Raw genomic sequence first — 23727 nt, forward strand, 5'->3', positions numbered from 1 at the left:
AGCTCATTTCTGGACATTCAGTGCCAACAAACATTTTTATTTAAAACAAATATCCACATGTACATTTTTAACCATCTTAAGTTACTACGTTTGTATACTTAAAAGAGTTCATTTAGTCTAAAAAACTGGAACATTTTAAATACTCTGCTTCAATATCTTACTTGTAATGTATTCTACTTTTCCTCCACCAAGAAGACTACACCAAATTAAGCATCAGCATTCTGCCATGCAAATACACATATGCTTCATGTGAACATCTCTTATCTTGGCTTCATATTACTCATAACAAAAAGGCACTCACTGAATCCTTCAGTTATTAACACAACACATGAACAGTTACTACATTTCATTGTTTAATCACAAATAGAAACAAGCTGTCATCATATTCTTTTTAAGGGATATAAGTTCTGGACATTTTTAGAATGCTAAGAACTCTCAGGACTGACGTCAGATGACAACTCATGTAATTCTAGGAGCACTTCACTTAATATCTAGTATGCATATGCTTCAACTCTAGGATGAACTTAAGTATGAAAATATCATGGTGTAACTGTATAAATGTGGAAAAAATAAATTTCAGGGAATTTGAGGACAATCAATAGACAAGAAGGCAAATATTTCAGAAAGTTACATATTTAGTATAAATCAAATTGAAAAGGTTCCCAGCTTTAGAGTATGTTTGTTTCTGTGCTCTCCAAGCTGATGGAGCATTGCTGAACTGTAATCTGAGTCATAACCTGTCTGAAAAAAATGTCTTAGGAATGTTTTGCTCATGCTGTTTGCTCCACAAGAAATTCATTATCTCCATTAGCAAGATATTTAGATAATTGTTACATGTATTAAAATGTTTTTACAGATTTAACTGCTCAAAAATCCTGAAAGCATACTCTTATACTAATGACTAATGTCTGCCAACAGGAAAAAAAATAATCCACTATAATCCACTATTCCCTCCAGAAACCAAGAAAGGAAAGCAAAAAACTTTGACAAACGGAAATAATAAAACATTCACAAAATCTATCAGGGCATCAGCTGTGACAATTAATGGCCTGTTTGGCATCAGTCTGAGATGAAAGATGAAAGTGCAACAAACTTGATTTTTTTTCTTGATCTAAAGGTGCCTAAAGAAGGCACAAATTCAATGCAACAAAACCATAACCAGTCACATAAAAATGTTACAAGTCACTTACAGGAACCAGGAATTTTTTTATTTCTTCCAAGGCATGACTCATACGAGAATATGCTTCCCCAGGTGGAGCAAACACCTCAATTAATACATGGAGTTCATCACTCAAGTGTGCGTATTTGGCTTCTCCACTTTTCCTTAGTTCTTCCTCCTGTGAAAAAAGGGTGGGTTTGGTTTTTAGAACTGAAAAGATACTAATTTTGCAGTGATTTAGTATTTATAGAGAACATGACAGAAGGACATAATATAAGCAGTCTTTTAAACCCTTTGAGAAATGAAAGTTTAGTACAAGCCACTTAAAGATTTAAAAATCAATTTTGAGTGTTTGAATGATAAAACCATCATAATTATCATCTACAACAGATTTTAATCAGCACAGTGAAAAATTGCTAACTACTCTGGAAGTAAGTAGTGACATATTAAATTCATAATGGAAAAACTGCATTCATCTGTCTGAATCTTAGCTCCTAACAAAAAATATAAAATAAAAGATCCATTTAACCATTTTGGAATACTTTAAAAATGCCATTGTTTAGTAATGTTTTTAGGTTCTTTAATAATGAATTTCTGCAGCCCGCACATTTTAGTCTCACCAAAGGAAAATGTGCCCTACTTCTATCTGAGACACAGACCAGCTGGTTCCAGCTCCTCTGCCATGGACACGGACACCTTGCACTACACCAGGTCGCTCAGAGTCCCATCCAACCTGGCCTTTAATACTTTCAGGGATGGAGTACAACTTTTCTCAGCAATCTGTTCCAGTGTCTCACCATCCTAATAGTGAAGAACCTTTTCCTAATATCTATCCTAAACCTATTCTCTTTAATTTTAAAGCCAGCATTCCTTGTCCCATCACTGTATGTCCTTGTAAAAAGCTTCTCTCTGGCTTTCTTGTAGCCTCCTTTAGGTACTGGAAGGCTGCCATAAGTTTCTCCTGAGCCTTCTCTTCTGCAGGCTGAATAACCCAAACTCCCTGCATAGCCAAGGGCACCAGTACTGATTATCTTTGTGGTCCTCCTCTGGATTTGATCCAACAGGTCCATGTGCTTCTCATGTGGGAACTCCAGAGCTGTGGTCATTACTCAATATTTGAGTTTCAGTCCCAGGTCTGGTACAGGATACCTATAAAATCTGGTATACACCAGTTAAGACAGTAAATCACCTCACCTAGATTTATCTCAACCATCTTTGGGTCCTGCTATAAAATAAGCCTAATAATTCTACTTCATGTTGGAGCAATATTCAGAAATGTCAACCCATTTTCTAACACAAAGCTTTGAGATAGCAAATGTAAATTGCAATACACATTCATAGTAGTAACCCCTGCAAAAAAAGCAAAGATGTAAAATAGTGATCATGTAAATGGCACTGGCTATGACAACATAATGAAAAATTTATGCCATTACTACACAAGATAGTTGTAAGTAATGCTAAAGATATGATGAACTGAAATCTCAGTGTTCAAAACTATTTTAAGAAATGTAATTTAAAAGAAAATATGTATATGTGTATAAATATATATATATATATAAACCATAATCACAGAAAAAGAAGTAAAGTACATTACTTGACATTGGTGAAGTTACACCTTTTCAGTATATACTAAAATAATAGTTTATAAACATTTAGTTAAGGTAGAAAAACTTTAACAACTGATTGCAATTCTTACTGACTTAGCCTATTTAATTCTGCATTAACTTCATGTATTGTAGCCTTGACTAATTTACATCATTGCTTGACATAAAAAATATTTGCATGAAGCTGTGCTTCTAACAATAGCCATACGAGTTCTTTTTATCCACAGTAGAAGACTCAGTCCCAAGTATGTTCTAATTTTTCACAGAATAAACAAAGGTTACACGCTTTAGTTCCAGAGCTCAGGACCTGACTCCATAATAAGTCAACATTTTACAGATGTCAATAAAATCATACTCAATAAATGTGATCTATGATTTTATTTCTAAAAGTTGAAATTTGACATAATTGTTTTCAACTAAAACTTAAAAATTAAGATAAGCAGCACAGATGGCAGAGCATCTTTATTTTTACAGTTGAAGTATCTTTGGCATTTTAGTTTATCATTGAAATCTCACAGAAATGTCCGTAAGAACCACAGCATAGTCCATCACAAGATGTTACAGTAGTTTTTGGTTTTGTGGGAAAAAACTTCCACACATTTGATTGCTGCTTCTGGAATAATTTGACATGAAGTATTTCAACAGGATTAAATTTTAATAGTTATAAAGCAAGATCCTACAAATCGCTGGTATTTTCTTTCATATTGCTTTTTTAAGATTCTGGAAAAAGCAATGAAACACCAGAAAGTCCCAAAATCTGTATTTCAGGAGAAGACTACCTAGAAACTTCATAAAAATTACATATTGGATCTCTTTTTTCAAATGTAGAACTAATAAATAAACCGCATTACTCTTATGAGACATCAGTAACGTGACTTTATAACACAGCCCTGTCTTACAGAAAGTTAGGTATTCACTTCTACAGTGGTATCAAAGGTAATTATGTTTCTCTTTTATTCTCTCAACAAGCACAGGAATTTTTAAAACACATCATTTTATAAACTGCCTCCTGGGTTCAGCACATGCTACCTGTCACTACTTGCCACTCCTTCAGAAACAGCATGCTGGTGTCGTGAGATCCTCAACATTTCTTTATGAGGGTATCTAATGAGGTATCTTCCTGTGGAATACATGGGGTTAAACAGTGAATTTTCCAGCAGTACCTCTTCCCACAACAGGGTAAAGTGTCAGAATAATGCTTTTTTTATTGCAAGTATGTATGTGAATACAAAGAAACTTAACTCACGTACACAAAATTATGGAAGATAAGAACTCACAGACCATGTCAGCACTGTACCAAGCTTTGCTTCCCAAAGCCAGTGTACGTGACTGAGTGTTTTGGAACTGAATGTAGCCTAACATTTAATTGTATGTCAGGTGTCAGACACCTAACAAGCACAACAATAGATGTAACCCACAGTGTTGGGGAGATGCTCCTCAATATGGAAGGCTCTACCTACTGGCAGCTGATACAGCTTCCCAAGCACAGCACAGATGAATGGGCTCTCCCAGGAGCATGTGAAGTTGGACAACACCTTTGTAAATCTTCAATAGCAAGCAGCATAACCCAAAGACACAACAAAATGTTCAGTGTTGTGTATCTGATATTCACGCTACTTCGATTTAGGATGAAAGTATTGCCCCTTCTCTAGCACTGTGGTGGGTTTTGCTTCCTGCTAGTTGCAGCCCTGTTGCAAAAACTAAGTTCCCATTAGAAGTCAAAGACCCTTCCTGGAATCCAGATTTGGTTTAATTTCACTGTAAGTAATGGGAATTGGGAATTATCAGGAGACCCTCCTCTAAACTGCTTCTGAGTCAAACTAAACCACTAACAAATAAATACCCCACGTAGTGCTGGCAAGGACTGAGATGGGTTCTGAGACTTTCCAGCACCTGGTACATTAAGGCAGAATAGGTGAGATCATCATAAAACTATTCTGTATGATGTTCTCTATAAAGTTAACTGGATGCTGATGGCTTTGCAAGGCCCTGATGGTCTCTAATGCACCAGTGCAATTACCTGCAGACTTTGGCTGGTCCTTATACAATTTTGCCTTAAGTGCCTGCAAGGTCCAGGTATTTCTCCATGGTGCTGTCTGTAACTTTTGTCAGATTCTCATAGCTTTTTATGTTCTATGATTCCCCATATCATGTCCAGCAGTTTTCTACACTCTGTTCAGCTTGCACAGCCTTGGCCAGGGTTTACCCAGCAGCCAAGCTCTTTTCCCACAGCCTGAGTACAGAAATTGTAACTACTTAAGTCTACTCATGACATGAACTGTATCACAGTGAAAGGAGATGTGCATTGAAAGACTGCAGAGGAGAACTACCCTGAAACAATCAAAATGCAGTTAAGTCTTAGGCACTGGATCTTATGGTACAAAAACAACAAAACTTGGGACGTAATCAGTTCTAGTTCATAAAATGAATGGAGAATAGATTTCCTGGGTTTCTTGGTCAGTAATGGCAATCTCTCTCAGTACTGACTCAGATTAATAGTATGGTTCTCATTTAGTTCATGGTGCTGAAGTTTAACTTCAGTGTGGGTTGAGCACATCACCTTCCAAAGACAACTGTCCTCTTGTCCTGATCCTCTTCCACTCCCTTCTGAATGCCAATTCCCTTTATTTTTCAAGACTGACAGAACCCAGCTCCCTTCATTCTATGTGCTTCAGGCTTCCTTCATCCTTATTTGCTGCCATACAGCACATCTGACATATGGTGCTGAAGTCCATCCGCCCTCCACCTGATGCATGGCTCCATAACCACCTCTCTCATAAAAGATAACAGGTATTTCAAAATATCTGTTGTGTTTTATAATTTCCAGTTGACCAAAGCAAAGAAAACAAATTATAAAACTCTATAGCAGAAATATCAGGAGTACCAACCTCTGCAAAAATGAAGCATGTGAATAGTAAGAACATAAGGGCCAAGAAAAAATGAGGAAATAGCTGTAGATGTGAAAGCAGCCTTACCATTTTAAAAAGATGTGTGTTGACAGAGAACTACTTTCTGTCTAGAATCCTGGTCAAAATATTTGAATAAAAATACTGGATTAAAGTTGAAAGAAGAAATGGAGTTTGCTTGGCAAACACAGTTACACTGTCCAGACTAATGAATAAAAAGTGTTCTCATAACAATAAAATAACAAGATATCAAAGAATACTAGAAAAGAAACCTGCAGCAGGAATTGTGCAGATCTCAGAGATAAATTTCATCAATGCAATACAAAGATCTTCCTATAATGTAACAAAAACATCTATGAAAAGAAACGTGTACTTGAATAACACTATTGAAGAACAATATGAGAATTGCAGCAGATTTCATACCTTGCAAGAATTTGCAAAGAAAAGCATAGTGCAGAGACTAGACAAAGATGATAATCACAGCACTGCTGCTACACAGGCATTATTCATAAGATCACTGGGCAATACTACAGAATAAAATTAATGAGCACACAGTTTGACAAATGCAAGGCTATTCATTTTTAATCTGGACATAAATGAAAAAATCAAGACGTTGTCTGCCACACTGTAGTAAAAGTAACAGCAAACTATATGATAACAGATAAATCAGGATAGGTATAATTTCTTGGTTGTACTGGTTTGGAGTCAAAAAACTTTCAGGTCTTAGGTCCCACCAGTGAAAGAACAGAGAACTAAGTAGAGGAAAAACTGATAATGGATGAGGCATTGGAATGGTACTCAGCAGATTGAATCTGAAAGACCTTACCTGTTCCTTGCCTCTTGTTTTTAAACCAGTTATTCCCACTCCAGAAGAAGAATAGAGATGGAGATAGTGAGTACATGAGGAGAGCTCACACAGCAGAGCAGAGAGTGGTGGGTGTACAACACCTGCAGTCAGCCACAGAGACCCCATAATGAAATACAGGCATGCAGAAAGAACATTGCTTACAAGAGAGGAAATCATTGAAGATACAGGTGACAACAATTATTTTTCTATATTTGATGCATCGTTAACATTTTCATAGTTACTTTGGTGAAATGAAGCAGAGAATTGTAATTGTGTAAATTCAGTACTGCCTTGGGCAAACAGGCCCTTCAACTCAAGGGTACTTTATTTCCTGATGCTGCTCATAATGAAATATGACAACATCTTAGTGGCTAAGAGGTACTAAGCCCTACCTAGATCATATTTTTGTTTAGATAGGTGAAAAAGAAAACAAAGACAAATCAGCAGAAGAACGTCCTGATAACAAAAACACTGAATCACTATTGAAAGAACCCTAAAACCAGGGGTGAAGGTTAAATGAAGAAAAAATGTAAGTTTTATGGAAAAAAAATATTTAGGAGAAAGGTTAACATATTAAAGTGATATGTGCCAAAAATGAGGCAACACCTGGTAACCAGTGTGACCAACTCTATGTATAAATTCCTTGCCAGAAAACTAAGAGCAGGGATAGAGTTCACAAACCTACAAATGTTTCTACACTTGTGCAAATCTAAGCAGAAGCTAGAACAGCGCAGTTAAGAACCATCAAGGCATTAGACAATTGCTGCTAGAACTAAACAAGTCAAAGCGAAAGCAAGTTTGCAAAGTTAATGTAAGAAATTAAAGATCTTCAAGAAATGCACAATTACAATACTTAAAGATACTTTGTAGGACTATGTTCATCTTAAAACTTATGATCACAGCTAGGGATCACTGCAGTCAGGGTGCTTTCACATTCAGGAAGAAGATTTTGACTCAATTAATTAGAGTAGGAAACTTCATGCTTACACTCTTGATGAGCTAATTAGCAATTTGTTGCAACCAAGGTACAGTGTAGGTTGTTTGAACACCCAACAAGATGTTACACTTTTACTATGTGCAAAAATCTATCTTTTAAGAGTGAATCCAAGAATTACTAATAGTCTTGTTCCATATTAACAATTGCAGCTCAAATTCCATGTGGGTAACATACACAAACTTTGCAGTGCCTGATCCTTTTCCTGGTGTTATGCTTACCTTTCCACTGCCTTGGGGGTCCCAAGGTTAAGGCTTCAGTTGTTGGGTGATGTTCATGTGAGCTGCAGTACTCTGAGGCCTCCGCAGCAGGAGGTATAATATCAATAGCAATAACTTCTTCCTCTTCTCTCCATAAAGCACTTGGGGTAACTTTTAGATTTGTAAAAAAGTTATAGACATCCATCATCCAAATTTACTAGATATAAGTACTACATGTGCTGTGTATGTTTTCTTCACTCTCTTTGTTACTCATGAAGTGATTTTTTATTCCAGATCCCCAGGTTTCACTCCTTTAATGACCTGTAACTGATCCTGATGCCAAGGTCCTGTTTCCAGTCCTGGAGCCTTCCTTATCATCCCATGCCTGTTTTCAAGGCCTCCACTTCCATCCCACCCCTGTATTCTCCTGTGCTGCAGTTCTATTCTAGGACCTTAGCAGCATCCTCCACTCATTATCGCTATCCATTAATTAAAGATGTAGTACAAACCTAGACAAAAGGTAAAGCAACATAGGTAAGAATCACTCAGTCATTAGGCAACTGCTGCCAGAAGTCAGCAAGCTCAGAGGGAGCCCAGGGCAAGGCTGGCCAGTCCCAGCTTTAGCACAAAGCCTGCAGCCTACAATTGATGGCAACACCCTATTTACTGAGACATGGGGCTACCAGTGTCAGTAGAAAGGCAATGAAAGAAACTAGTTGCCTTTTCTGACCAGGTCTGAAAAACACTCTTGGGATGTTGAGATTTTTTTTAAGCTACTAATGTCTAATTTTCAACCCAAATCCTTCATCTGGATGAGGCCTGCTGATTTCAATGTACTTCCTAGTTCAACCAACACTAGATTATACATGTGACTATCCCAGGGTATAAACACAACCACTTGGGCTCTTCTGTGGTGCCTACAACTACTGCTGCACAAAGGGATCACCACTAATGAGCACAGACTGTATTCCCAAACCACTCCTTTAGGAAGGGCTCCTCACTGTGATACAGGGTTTTGCTCAACTGCACTAGGCTGCTGACAGTCAGTGCCAAAACAGTGCACTCAAAAGGATAAATACAGTTATTTAGTGATTTTAAAAAATGAATTGCAGAGAGATATTATACTGGCTGATGGCACTGTAAGAACTTTAAGAGCTTACTGTGTCAAAAATAAACCAACAAGCCTGTGTCACAAGACAAACAGATCCTTTCAGCAAAGAAGAAATAACTTCGTTTACACTGGCTGGAGGAAAACATACTTTCTTTTCCTCTGCTGTCACTCTTACTTTCTGGAAATCATTTTACTAGTTCTACTATATCATTCTAGCTCTATTTATTTCACTATGTTTGGAGCCAAGTTATCTTAGTTTTATAAATTTTAATCCCTTTTTTTAAGAGGCAGAGAAGGTGAACCTTAAAGTGACATAAATGTTATAGATACTAGAAAGCTCTACTAATGTTTTAGGTAATTCAACAAGCTAGCTGAAGACAAATTATCAGTTATCTTCCAAAGAAGGTTAACTGTATTAATGCTAAGAATTCCATAAACTGACCACAAATTATTTATCAACAATTCTTACTATTCAGGAAACATTCATCTTGATATCTGTGAAGTATAAAGTGTTCTCAAAAGCTGTATTAAATAAAACCCAATATTTTAACTTTAGAATATGCAAACAAAAGAAAAATTAAGTATCTTTATCCTCTTTTTATTCCTTCTCTGTCATTAAGGTTTATTATTATTATTTCAGTCCTACAAGAACAGTTTTTTGTTCAAACAAAAACCAGAATACTTGTATCACAAGATTCACAAAGGGCATTCTGTTTCTAAGTATAGGGACTTGTATGAAAAGAAAAGTTTTGCAGTTCTCCAGATTCTAAATGAATTATTTTGCAAGATACTATTGAACTGAAGTATATGTAAACTCCAGTCATGTAATAGTTAAGTTCTTTAAACACTTTGGTTTTGGTGACCTGAAGGACACAGCAGAAAGAATATTTCTATTATATAGACACTATAGAGAAAATTCTGCCTAAATCCACCCATAAGCTATTTTATGCATAGGCAGAATGAAAAACTTGCATTTTGAAAGAGCCTATCAGAAGAGGTCTAATGTGTGCACTCACCTTTGACTACAAAGGAACATGAAGCTTCTCTTTGGCAATTCATTCATTTGTATATTTAAAGCCAATTTCATGATGAAGGCTCCAAGCACACGCTTGAAGGTAAATACTTGCTTAACCACCCATTTAATGAAGGATGCTTCCTCAAATACCATCCTACAGAATAAATCCACAGATGCAAGAGGGTATTGCTTCAACACCTAATTCCTATTGGAGGTGCCTACACAGAGAGACCTCCAAGCCTTTCCAAATCTAACTGTGTAACTTACTCACCTTACAGCTGCAAAAAGAACTTAAACACCCATGATTCTGATCCTCAACAGCAGATCGTAGTCATCTGATTTCCTGTTCATTTGCTTCCTGTCCCTGAAATCTATAGATGCCAGAGTTGTCCACAGTAATACTCCTCAGACTGACGTGCCTGGACAGCAATGCCACACGAGCATGAAGGAGTTCAGGCTTAACCTTCTCTGGGATTCAAAAGTAGCAATGAAGTAAGTAAGATGGCAAGGAAGTAAGAGATCTTCCAAATATACTCCTATTGAATACAAAAGCGGCGCTGCTGCCCTTTACTTAATGAAGTACCAGTTGGAGAACTCATCAAGTTACACATTACAAAAGTTAGGAAAAAGGTGTTCATTTTAGAGAAGTTGCTAGATGAGTCCCACAAGAACCATTTGGGGATGTGTTCTGTTAAACTATTCATAAGTGATCCAGAAAATGAGCTGAACAGTAATAAAAATTCTGCAGTGATAAAGACCAGCTCTATCTGTGTGCACATACCCTAGATAATGTTATTTCAGGAGAAAGATCTTGAAGGCACTACTTTAGGATCTACAGAAAGAACTTGTTCAGTGTCCATTATCCATTAAAATGGTATTGTCTATTAGGTAATTTTTAAAAAAGGAAAAGAAATGAAACTGCAAAAGCTGTGCTAGACTGTTCTGGTGCCACAATTAAAAACAGTATAGAAACAAAACACAAACAAACCAGATCAAAATGAAAAGGATGATTATGAATATGGAAGTGTTTTCCTGAGAGGCTAAATACCAAAGTCTTGGCAACCTTGATGTTCATGCAGTTCATAATGTCCTTAACTAATTACTGGAAAGCTTCTCAATATTCACTAGTTCTTATGTCCTTACCCAAACTTTTCAACCTTTTGCAGGAGTTGCGTGAACATGGTGTGTTGCATACATACATAAAAAACCCCATGCAGATCTAATATGTTTCAGTCCTGTGACATTTGCAATTGCTTGCTGATGTGTTAGGTGTGTCTTTTATCACCTGTTACATAGATGTGTACGCTTAAGGCAGTTAGATATCAAATATGGAACTCACTTCTGATGTTACAGATCCTGTAACTAATTAGCATTCAAATGAGCTCAAAGTAGTATTACAGGTGCTTAATCTGGAAAGCAAGGCGACACTTGAGCCACTTTGATTGCTCATTACAATCAGAGATGAGAGAGCGCAGAGGAGAGCGATTTACAGCCACTTTCAGCTGCAAATTCAGGAATCATGCCTGCTGCAAGATGTGTGGAGAACTGCCTGCTGCCTTCACCTCCTCACCTCACCTCCTGTGACTGGCAGCCTCCCCTACACCTTCCATGTAGCAAGACTTTTTGAAGGACAATGTTGTTGTGTCTTTGACCAACACCTTCAAGGCCAACCTGCAGGCACAAGGTTTAAAAGGTCAAACTCATGATCACATTTAACTCCTCATTGCTTTTTCTAGTGAGGTGCCACCATTAAGCAGGTTTCCATCTTCACAATTTGCACCCTGAAATGCAATGGAACCTGTGACAGGAAAGGTCCTTCCCTAAATAGTTGATATAAAGGAAGGGACTTCTCCCTGAGTGCCGTATTGGCCCAGGCAGAGTAACAGGGATCGTTTGGCTTTCAGATGTTCAAAGGCCTCTCTGATAAACTGTATTATACAGTTCATTTTCCTGGCTGATTGTCAATAATTATTTCCTAAAGGCTGCCCTTTGATTAACCACAACATTGTAAACAAAAGCAGTAAATGGATTCGACTATCCTACCACAAATTTAGAAGAGACCACTATTTTCTTATATCCCTTTGATTCTAATGCAGTGATGTGGAAACCACATCAGTGGAGGAAAGCCACAACGGCAGAGACAAACTGAACTCTGGGGAATGGAGGAGGAAAAGGAAGTTCATAAATAATTGACAAACACTGTTTTCCTGATGGCATTTATGCAGATGAAAATGTTTCAATAGCTGAACTGACTTAAAAAACATGATCTTCTGAAAAAGTATTTCAAATAACAGATAAATCAAATATCTGAAGAATCAACCAGTGTGTCACTGTTTTGAACAAACATGTCTTTTTTCTGAATTGGAATGTTAATCTCTTGCGAATGACGTATTTCCCCTCACATATGAGAGCAACACATGATTTTGCAGGTTTCACTTTTTCTTTTCTTGTAAAATTAGGTTTTGCATGATGACAAAACAAATACACTTTTCAATGTCAAAATTACTTGTTCCTCTACAATCTAGAAAATCTAAGTATTCACACTGTATTCATTTAGACAAATATTAATGAGATTTGAAGTTCTTGGGTGATTTCTCATAAAAGTATCAGAAATAGTTAACAGATGAGTATGATACAGCAATATTACATATATTATCCAATCATAGAATGAATCATAGAATAGTCTGGGTTGGAAGGGACCTTAGAGATCACCTGGTTCCAAACTCATGGGCAGGGATACCTTCTGCTAGCCCAGGTTTCTCACAACTCCATCCAACCTGGACTTGGAACATTTCCAGAGGGGCAGCCACCTCTTTCTCTGCGCAGCCTGTTCCAGTGCCTCAAAATAAAGAATATTTTCCTAAAATCAAATCTAAATCTACTTCCAATTTGGATCCATTCCCCATTATCCTGTTGCTACATGGTCTTGTAAGAAGTCTTTCTTGTAGGCTGCCTTCAGATACTGAAAGGCCACAAAAGAAAGACACATTCAGCTGTTTCTTCTCCACGATGAACAAACACTGTTCTCTCAGTCTGTCCTCACAGGAGAGGTGTTCCACCCCTCTGATCATCTTTGTGGCCCTCCTCTGGACTCACTCCAACAGGCTGATGTCCCTCCTGTGCTGGGGACCTATCATGACTTTTAAGTCTGACAGATTTACCGAATACAAATAAAATAGCTTGCGAAAAGACTCTCTGAAACCTCAGCTATGATGGGGATTTGCTCTGCAAAGATGGAAGAACACATTTTCTGATCTTCTCATAATGGAAATCTGTAAGGACATTAGTCCATTACAAGCTGTAAATGAGTTTGACTGAAAAACCTGATTTTTTTTAATGAGTAGTGATTACAGCAATTCTAACATCAATTTACTAGAATGCTCATTTTCATGGAATGTGCAAAATACTCAGACCAGTACAATTTGGGTAACAGCAGCTCCTTAGCTGTATAGTCAGGACCTGACCTGAACTCTGCATCATTAGAGAGTAATTTAAGAAGCTACCACTCATAAAGAAAAAATAAAAGAAGTCAAAATGAATTTTGTCAAGCTTGTTTATCTTGAGATAACTTGACTGGGGGGGATGATGGTAGCTTTTGGCTGGGCTAACTTAGTCTGTGACTCAAGAAGAAAATCCAGTGTGACACAGTGCAAATTTTTAGAATATATTACCTACCTAAGAAAAACAAAGATATATTCTCACTGGAAGGCAGACTGACTCCTTTGGGAAGGTACACATAAATTCTAGTATCACAAAGAAAATGGCCCTAAGGATGGCAAGGGTTTTCCTCTGGGAAGTTCAACATTCAGATATTCATGCTGTTCTTTGTAGTGCCCCAAAGAAAACACCAGGTATATATTCACTTCAGAGGAGCTTACTGCTGGCTGAAGAGGTCACTGGTACTCAGCTGGCCAGGTCAAGACGTCAGTGCCTAAGAGCAGCCAGGGCATTCCCTGTAAAACTTCACAACATGCTGCTCCTCTACTCAGGACTTCCCATCTCCCATGAGCACTCGTAAGGCATCCAAACCAGAGCAGACTATCACCAACAGACCAAACAAACACAAAATTGCAAGAGTAAAACGGTTTAAAAATTCGGTTAAAAACAGGTTAACTGTACTCCAGAAAAGGTTAAGTACCTGCAATCTTCAAAGAGTCAGCTAATTTTACTGCACTGAAAATTAATATTCATTTTGCACTTCAGTTTTATCATCCAGATCATCCTTGGCAATTTAAAGCACTCCTCCAACCCCCTTTATGTGCCCAGATTTATGAAAGAAGAAATAACCTTGTGCACAGGCTTTGAGTATTGCAAAATTTTCATTACGTGGTAGCCATATCTCAGATAATCACAAAATATGCAGATTACATTAATCAATTATAATCAATTCTGCTTAATGTCACCATCAGTTTACTGCAAAATCTTCTTCTATTAAAAGGTTTTTCCCAGGTAACACTGTAACCTGCCTCAGGCTGAAAATGAAGCATTTTATTTGTTATCCTGTTCTTTACTGCTTCAGCACCTGTGGTCTCCCTTGTTGCTCATTTTCAGTGCTAGCACAAATGAATGTAAACTAAAATGGAACAATAGCCCTGTTTATGGTAGACTTTCTCCACAGCTTTCAGACAAAAGATGAGGATATTTTTATTGTTGTGTGAACATACTCTGATGGATATCAAATGCTAAAAAACCCCTCATGTTTCTTGTTCTTTCTTCCCTTCTAAATTGAAAAAAGGGAAAAAATAAAAATTATTTCCTAAATCCGGACTACATGCAGTACAGAAACTCAGTAAAGCTTCAGCTCCTAACAGATTTAGTTCCGTGTGTTACATTTTCCATCAGAATGTTGGGTTTTTTGAGTTAAAATGTGGAAAGATCAAATTACTCCAGTTCTTTGAGGACATAATAATCTCCCTTCCCAGGCTGTGTTCAGCCGCAGGTATTTGCTGATATGCTGGATCTGAGACAAATGTCCCAATTTGAAAAGATAGTTACAGGACAGCTGAACAATTATTTGTGTTCTCTGAGTGGGATTGTTTACCTTGACTTAGGCATCCAGAAGCCAGGTATTTAAGCCTAAACTAGTCACATGGAGCTCTCAATGGCAAGAAACTGGCACTTTCCCAGGGGACTCATCTCAAGCTGAGGTTGGTGTTCAAAATTATTTGGGAGTTTAGGTGAATCCATCAGTTTAAGGATGTGAGTATCGTTTTGGATCCACCCAAATCATGTTATTAAAGAAGAAATCAAAATACAATTGGTAACTATGAAAATGTTAACAAAAAACTCAGCAAAAACCTAGCATTGATTAGATTCTTTTACAGAAATAGTAGTATAAAGGAAAGAAATAAATAGCACCAGAATAATGTTAGACAAGTTTAAAGACTGCTGGAAACCCTTTGGAAGCTGGCTGAAGGATTACAGACTTAATTTTAACTATTCAGGAAAAGATAACTTATCCATCATGAATCTGAAACACTATATATATATCAATTTTCTCCTCCAAATACATATTTAAGCATTACAGGTTTTCACTGAGCATGCTGGATGAAAATCGCAGTAGTTTACAACTGATATAATGCTGCATGCAGGTGACACTGAGAGCAAAGAAGGAGGTGAAAACCTAAGCAATCATGCAAGTGCTGGCCGAGATGTTTATACCAGTTTCATACCTATTTTTTTCTGCTCCACAGTGTAACTCTTATTTCACTCTGAAACAGCTGGTGATTGCAAAAGCAATGCTGGCCAAAAGATTCTGGTATGATTTAAGAGGGATGATATACCTAATTATGAGAAACTCCATTTGTTCTGTTTTCATTTAATGTAAGTTACAGAGGGACTTGACAGTGATGGAGTTCCCCAGTAGAAAAGTCACACAGTGCTCAGGCTCCAGGGACCTGTGGGAATGCTGCTGATTAATTAACCTTCTCTTAGCTGTTGTTTACCAATTATAACCTTTCACCACCAGTAAATCTGTCATGCAAGGACAGGTTCTGCCCCTTTGCAGTCTGAACAGTGACACCACGGCCATCATGTTACATTACTTAGTGCACCTGAGATGCATGGAGCAGTCTGGAAAAAGCAACTGAGAGGCCTCCCTGGTAACCACAGCATGACAAATTTCCATTAACAGTGCTCCTCCACCCCAGACATGATGGGTACTACTGACCCCTTGGCTCGCTTGCTTCCAGTTCTTATGCGATCCCTTCCCTGGCCCTTGTAACCAGACTGCACACTCATTTCCTTGGCATGTCCTTCCTTCATACTCACAAGAGAGCCCTCCATCTGCTGGGGACTTACATGCAAAACGGGTAAGAGGAAGGAAAGATGCTTGCCTGCCTTGTTTTGGTTTTTTTTAAATTAAATATTGCTGTTTCTCAGTACCTCTCTGAATCCCATTGTGCCAGAGGGTGCTTCTCTGCTAGAAATGTTCAGCGGCAAAAAAATCCTCTTGTCAACCATTCCTTGCTCCTGCTGCTGCTGCTTTGCCAGACTTTGCTCACCAGTGCCTGCCTCTGCCAGTGTTCCAGGCTTAGCCTGGCCCTGCTGCCAGCAGCACACAGGCAGCAAAGCTGGCAAAGCACTTGGTGAGAGAGGCTGAAGGGCTATGGAGCATCTCTCCCTGGGGCACAGGGACCCCGAGAGTCCACTGCCTGCAAACCCTCTAACCCACTCACATGTTAGTTTTCAATCTTTCTGCCACCGTCTCAGACACAAAGGAGGGTGAAAAATGAGACAAACCATCATGTTTGCCACAGAGATAGGAGATCCGATTCTTCCGTGCCTGTGGAAATGCAGATCAGCAACTAGAGTGTCCTGCTGTGCAGGAAGAGAAATTAAATGCTGCTTTCAGGTGAATGATACGCAAAATTAATGCAATCTACATATGGGGCAGCAATGATCCTGGACTATCGAAAACACACTTAAGACTGTTTGGAAGAATTAAAGCCCCAAACGTTGTTTTTGTGCTTAGTTTGGTGCTTAGGAATTCTTCTTCTTTCATTCCTACAGTGAGAATATATTTGGGTAAGAGTTGCTAGGGTCTTCTATTGCACAGGATGGTAGAGTCTCTGGACAAGGAGTACCAAAAAGAGGTCACCAAACAGAGGGCTCCCAAATTTCCTTTGCCCAGAAAGCAGAAGCAGCTGTTTTCTTCAGATTATGTAAGTATTGATAGGAATGCAGAAATGCAGTGGGTTTACCTATAAATTTCAGAGTCCTTTTCCCTAGATCAGCACAGGAGATTGAAATACTTTAATTTAGGGGAGGTCCAGTCAGCTTTTTCTTGCTTACATTATGAAGCGGTATTGGTAAGAACACCAAGGAAAGATTTAAGAGGCTAAGAAACTATGACAATATCTATTTCCTGAAATTAATGTAAAGCCAGATATTATTGCTATTACTACACAATATTTTGCATTATACTGCATATTGTTTCTAGGGAAAAAAAACCCAACAAAATCCCATGAGGCTGTATTAGAAAAAGCCTGAGCAGTGTGAAGGGGAGAAGTGGACAGGCTTCCAGACCCAGCCAGTTCAAGAGTAGCTCAACAGCTAGGGCTCCCTGAGATCCCCTGAGAGCCAAAGGAAGCCTTTGAAGTACCAACTGAAGTGATGGGTTGGTTTAATTTAATTTTTATTTTAATTTATGAACCCAGGAGTTAGGGGGATTGGTATAAAGTGCCATACATGAATCTTAAATCTGAAGGATTTTCCTTTTAACGTCCCCCTATAACACACTGCCCTAAAACACACTGTTAAAAAACCTAAAAGCATGGTTTTGAGCACTTCTAACTTTCAAGCCAGAGCACAAAGGGTCAGTGCAGAAACAACATCCAAGATGAAATAAATCATCACACTTGCCAGTACATGAGGCCTGTGACTGCTGACTAGTTTTGTAATCAATCCATGCTATATCTTTTGAGGCAGCTACCCACTGTTTCTATCATTTTCTGAATCTAAGCACAGCATGCAAGTGTTTTAATTCAGATTTGGTCTTCTGCACTGGAAAATCAAAGCATTCTAGTTTCACATTTGAAAATCTGTGTCTTTTAAGTTTGTAACAGCTTTTGGTCAACATTATGATTGACAAATGGTTTAAGCACAGCAGTTTCTTTTAGTGTCTCCAGTATAGCTTATTACAGTGCTCATCTAAATAGTTTGTTTATTCTTGCCTATTTTCAGTAGACTGCTTTGTATTTTATTTCTACTATTTCTATTGCTTTTCTACTCAGATGGGTCAAACGTATTTGCAAACATACTCTTTGGGGAATCTTTTTAGCTGCTTCCCAGGTGTGCTCATAAAAGAGCAGGTGACTTGAAAACAGAATCTTTCTCTTCCCTGCTCACAGAAATTGAGCTTTCACTTTCAGGAGAAAAAGAGAGGTCTAGAAGGAAGTGGTACGTAAAATGAGTAAAATGCAGTAATGAAGGCAGGAAATAATATGTTTTTCATTTTAGGTACATTGTTTACTTAGATTTGTATACGCTAACTGAAGGCTTTAAGATCTTCATTGCTGATTGTCTGGTCCTAGTGGATTAGAAAAAGGATGTGACTGTGCTCTGTGCAATGGATAATGGTGGTTTTAAGCACAGCACCAGATTTTCTCACATCTCTTTTTGGTTATTTGAGAAGATAACTGCAGCTACTTTCCTGTTGCTTGATCTGAGAATTATCTCTGTTCTGCTCTGGTTTCTGACAAATTGAAAACAATAAGACAGTGATCAGGCACAGGTTGTGTGGAGCCGTTTCGCTGACAGGTGGCTGGTTTAGTGCAGGATGCTTTGGTGTCCACAGAAGCACCAGGACAGAGCCCCTGTGACAGCAATGGGGTGAGCTGGACACCAAAGCAGTGATGGACAAACCTGTGCCATCAGTAGTACTGCCAACCACACTTGGTAGAACAGCTAGGAGAGATGTTCACCAAAATACAGTCTGTGCTGGATACAGCCTACGTTTGCCAGAGCCTGTGTGTTTCACCAGTGGTTTTCAGATCTGGTGGTCATGCTGGACATCACTCATTTGGGCTACATGAGCAAATATGTAATTACCGTGCTGACTAACGAGCATAAAACTAGCAGGCATAAAATATCTCTGAATGGAATAATGAGACAATCCAGTGTGGTAATTTTCCTGCAAGCCAGAACGGAATGTAGGACCCAGTACCTATTTGGCTGCACCTAAAGGTTTGTCTGCCTCTGAACAAAAGGAAACAGAGGCAAAATTGTAAAATTTTCACAGGAGGAAGCCAAGTTTGGAAGTAGGATCTTTAAAGAAATCTTGGGTTTCTGAACAAGGAAACTGCCTGTTTGCTATGTCATATTATGTTCAGGTAAAGGGCGTGTGGTACACATTATCTGTGAACAAATTGGAAAAATAGAACCTATTTCTTCCTCTAAAAGAAGTAGAAAGGGTATTACTCAACCAAGGAGCATGAGTAACAAATTCTAGAAGTATACCAGGAGAGTGCATTGTTGGTGCAAGGCTAGACATTAGAACATGAATTTAAGAAAGAGCAATACAATACTGAAAAAGAATCACAGCCTGACTTCAAAATCATGACTTTAGAAAATTTAAAAGGATTTTAAGAATTATTTTCTATTTGAAAATGCTTTTCTGCCCTTTTTAGTCTAGCATAATTCCACTGAATATGACACGGATCTTAATAAATCTGTAACTATATTTGACAGCTATACCCATACATTTGTCTTTGTGTTTTACATCTGAAAAATCATGTTGTAAGCTCCTGTGTCATTAATGCTATCATTACTTGAAAATGAAAGGCAAGAAAGGACATGATGAGCTAATGCTGAATGCCAAAGGTCTCAAAGAGCAGACTGGGCTGCACCAGCTGTGGTTTCTGAAGGTACCTGAAATAACCAGGATAAAAGAAACTTCTTTTCAGAGTGACCAGAAGGCACAACTCATCCTCCCAGCAGCCACCTTTTCACTCAGCTTGGGAGAACATGTTTAAATGTTGTGCTCTGCTCACAGTCTGAGATGAACTCCATACATCAACTGAAAGTCTGGTGTTGCACAGCTGCAACAAGCACAGCAGAGACCCACACTAATTCTGTCTGCTGGAAGGTGGGTACTTTGTCTCAGGCTCAGCACAGCACCAATGTTTTCCATTCACAGTTCACTTTCACTAATGGAGCAGAGCTGGCTTCCTGCTTTTAGAAAAAAAATAAATAAATAAACTCCACAGACACAATTAGTCTTGCTTTCTCTTATTTTGTCTCTCTCATGGTGTATTAGAGCATTCCTTCTTTCAGAATGACTCAAAATAAGTGGAAAAAGTTCTTTTCCTCCTTACTTTGCAAAGCTCCTCAAGCGTGTCCTTCTTCCAGTTCACGGGTACATGACTTTTCTAAAAATCACAGCTGCAAGTTTATTTGTAAAAGTCAAATCACATCCATACTTCCCAAACACCACCACTCTTTCATTCAGGGGTGTATATGATTCCTTCAAAGATAGTGCAGCCTCTAAATCTCAGCTGGATAGAAGAATCAGTGGTGAAATGTAACACTTGACATAAATTCAGAAATAAATTGAGAAATTTCAGTGTGCCCACTGTCTCCTTGGCTTCAGGCACAGTACCATGACCCATCCATTCCTACACTAAGAACAGAAAAATACAGAACACATTAAGTTATCTTCATTTTCCTCCAGAGGCCTGTCCTGCCTTTTCCATTAATTATATATACAGCTCCTGAGTTAAGGGCACTCAAGCTCCCTGCTATGACTGGATAACTACTTTTCAAAAAATAAGCCATGATATGTTCCTTAAAAGCACAGACTCTGAAAATAAGACTTACACTGTCACTACCAATACAGCCCATCTGGGAGAAGAGAGTGAGATTAAGGAGTGAGAGGAAAGTGGCTTCATTAGAACCATCTAGGCAACTGGCGACAGCTACATCATGGCTGAGAATTGGATATGAATTAGTAAAACATTCAGGATAGTGAATAATAAGAGTTACATTTCGGGTTTTACCACAGCTTGAAATGCTTTTATTTTGAATATGCCACTTGTGCCAAGCTTTAATTAAATGAAAAAAAGATTTCCAAACCAGAAAGATCTAAATAGAGGCATCAGAGAGAAATCACAAAGGCCAGAAGCAAAATGTGCTATATCCTCTGCATTATTCACCAACACTGCAGCCGCAGGGCTCAGGATCACAGTGCCTAATGTATTAATTTCTTCCCAGCCAGCCCCTGGAAGCATCTACATACACTATTTCAGGACTAAAAGGACTTATGCAATGCTTTACTAGGCTTACATTTTTTTTCTCATCCAAATCCCTCTTTTCATAAGACATTGAATCTCTGAAAACATAACTACAAAATCAACACAACAGTAAAGCTGCAAGTGGCCTCAGAAAATATTAATGCCAAAAAATATACACAATACTTTACTAGATATAATAAATTGCATTAATAAATTTATGGCTTAAGAATACTGAAACTCCAACAAAATTATCCATTGTTAAATATAATATTTTGTATTTAATTCTGAATTCCTAACGATCTATTGTTATGTTCTATGTAAATCATACTGCATTGAAAAATAAACATTTTTATGTAGATTCTCTTTTGTAATATTCCTGGCAGAAGCACTAAATTACTTACTTGGAAAAACTTGTGTGTGTAAATGTCGGTGTAACCTACCTTTATGTTTCTAAGCCAAGCAACAAATGAAATGTTCATTGGACTCTTTATAATGAATTTTGTTTGTTATAGAGTGAGACATATTGATCAAAAATCTTCCATTGAAAATAGCTACTGCAGCCAATGCAGCATGAATGTACTTAGGATTCAAGCTGGACTAAGTTCAAAGACAAATGACTAGGATGTTCAGAAGTACTGGGAGTGTCTTTCAGGAGAGGAAATTTAAATAGCTTGAGCTTTTTGCTTTGCCAAAGCCAAGAGATGTGTGTTCTCTAAAAAAGAAAAAAAATTAGGGAAAAAAAAGAAACTGAAGCACTATATTTCCAACTACCAGAGTCTACTTTTGTCTGGAGACAGCTTTCAGATAACAATAATGGGAGCAAAACTCTTTCAATGAGTTTAATAATGTCATTAAAATGGCCATGTAATGTGATTACAGACAGTAGGAACAGCCAGTCCCCCTCTAAAGCAGGGAAGTGTGAAATTCTGACAGAGTTGTTATGCTCAGTCCTAACTTTATCCTTCTTTAGTTAGCACTTCATCATTAAATGTATGCTGAAGCTTCACTGATTTCTCTGAATGTTTACTATCTCTTTTACCTACCAGGACAGTCAGTCAGAGAGTGTTTGGAGCTTCAGGGTAATGTATGAGATAGAAGCAGTGAATTGCCAGAGTGCTGGTAAGTAACTTGATTATTCTACTGTCATGTGAACTACTTAAATATGAAATATTTTTGTTAGGAGAAAAATAAAGGCCAGACATACTGATTTGGTATGAATTTTCAAAAAAATTTGTATTTTTATTTCCTCCTCTATTTGTATTTTGGACAAAACACAAGGAAAAAATATATGCATATATATATATACACACACACAGAGATATATATACACACACATATATAATTTTTTTTACTGTGGAATTTTTCATCAGCTTGAAGAAAAGAGCAAAATGGATGGAACTGCATCAATAACATAAAGACACATAGAATGGAATAAAATGGAGAATGGGAAACTCTAGTGCAATAAACTGAATAAACTGACATCCCCATCAGGGCCTGAGCTGCTCAGCCCATGGCCAGTGTCTGCCTGAGCAGCACACCACACCCTGTGCCAGCCCAACTTGGTTCTCTCTGTTTACCCATCAGTGACCAGGGGTGGGCTGTGATTTAAAGCAAACCATTGGGCATCCACTGTGCAGCTTATTTTCACATCTCACTCTCAATAAATCTGTAAAGCCTAAGGGCCAGACATAAAGTGGACATTGCAACTTGGCATATTCTGTGATTCTGTGATTCTGACGTAACAGACATTTCAAAAGATTATGCACATGGTGATTAGTCTTCGCTAAATTGTGGTTTTGCACCATTTTCTTTGCTACTGAATTTTCCAGATGTCCAATGTTACTTTCTATGTTCCTCATTAGGCAAAGCTGACAGCTTTTGGCATTGAAGAATGACTTGTTCAGTTGGAAGATCACAGTAATTATTGTATTCTCAAGACGAACAACAATACTGTTATTTTATGTAGCATGCCAGTGTGTATGATAAAAAAATGAGTTAAGCAACTATGAGGCCACTTCTGTAACATGCAAACTTCTTGGAAGTCCTTGTCCTTCATAACTTCTTAGACCAACAAAACTGGCAGGACAAAGGATTTTACAGCTCACAAAACCCAGAGTATTTGATTCTTTTGCAGAATGGAGCAGTGACAAACTTATGACTAGACCCATGTTGAATACACTTCTCCTTTCCCAACATGAAACAAAATAATGGAAAATAATGAGATATTCAAGTATATTCTATCAGGACATCACAATGTTATACAGGATATGAGTCACATTATGTGCTTCATATTTTATTTTTACTTACATAAATTCTCATAGAAAATGAAGAGAATGAGAAATAGAGTATGGTTTGCATAATACTGCTTTTGTTCATTTAGAGGGGTCACATATTACATAAATACATGTTATAGCATGCATGTCATCTTAGCTTAGTTTTGTACAGAATGATTAAAAAACTAGACTCCCTATAGGATCAAAGCTTGTTCTTAAAATTAAGGCTATGTTAGTTTTAAAAAATAAATAATCCAACCATTTAATTTTGCTACTTCTTTTAGTTAATATTTCTCCAATCAACAGGCTGACAAAACAGGCACTGGCTGCCAGCAGTTGAAATTGGCAGGAACTAAAAGACTCCAATGCCTCTAAGTTTCATTTTTA

At 37.8% G+C, this 23727-nt stretch overlaps 1 protein-coding gene across 2 annotated transcripts in view; it reads right to left on the reverse strand.

Moving 5' to 3' along the window:
• KHDRBS2 (KH RNA binding domain containing, signal transduction associated 2) overlaps positions 1–23727 on the reverse strand; it is a 342766-nt gene that overhangs the window by 177671 nt on the left and 141368 nt on the right. For both annotated transcript variants that reach the window (XR_011697020.1, XM_071547825.1), the window contains exon 4: positions 1191–1337. Coding sequence is in view for 1 of the 2 variants with exons in the window: in XM_071547825.1 (XP_071403926.1) it covers positions 1191–1337 (147 nt within the window). In the remaining variant the exon portion in view is untranslated. The remainder of the gene's footprint in view (positions 1–1190; positions 1338–23727) is intronic.

The sequence above is a fragment of the Pithys albifrons genome, chromosome 2 (assembly GCF_047495875.1).
Source record: "Pithys albifrons albifrons isolate INPA30051 chromosome 2, PitAlb_v1, whole genome shotgun sequence".
NCBI lineage: Eukaryota > Metazoa > Chordata > Aves > Passeriformes > Thamnophilidae > Pithys > Pithys albifrons.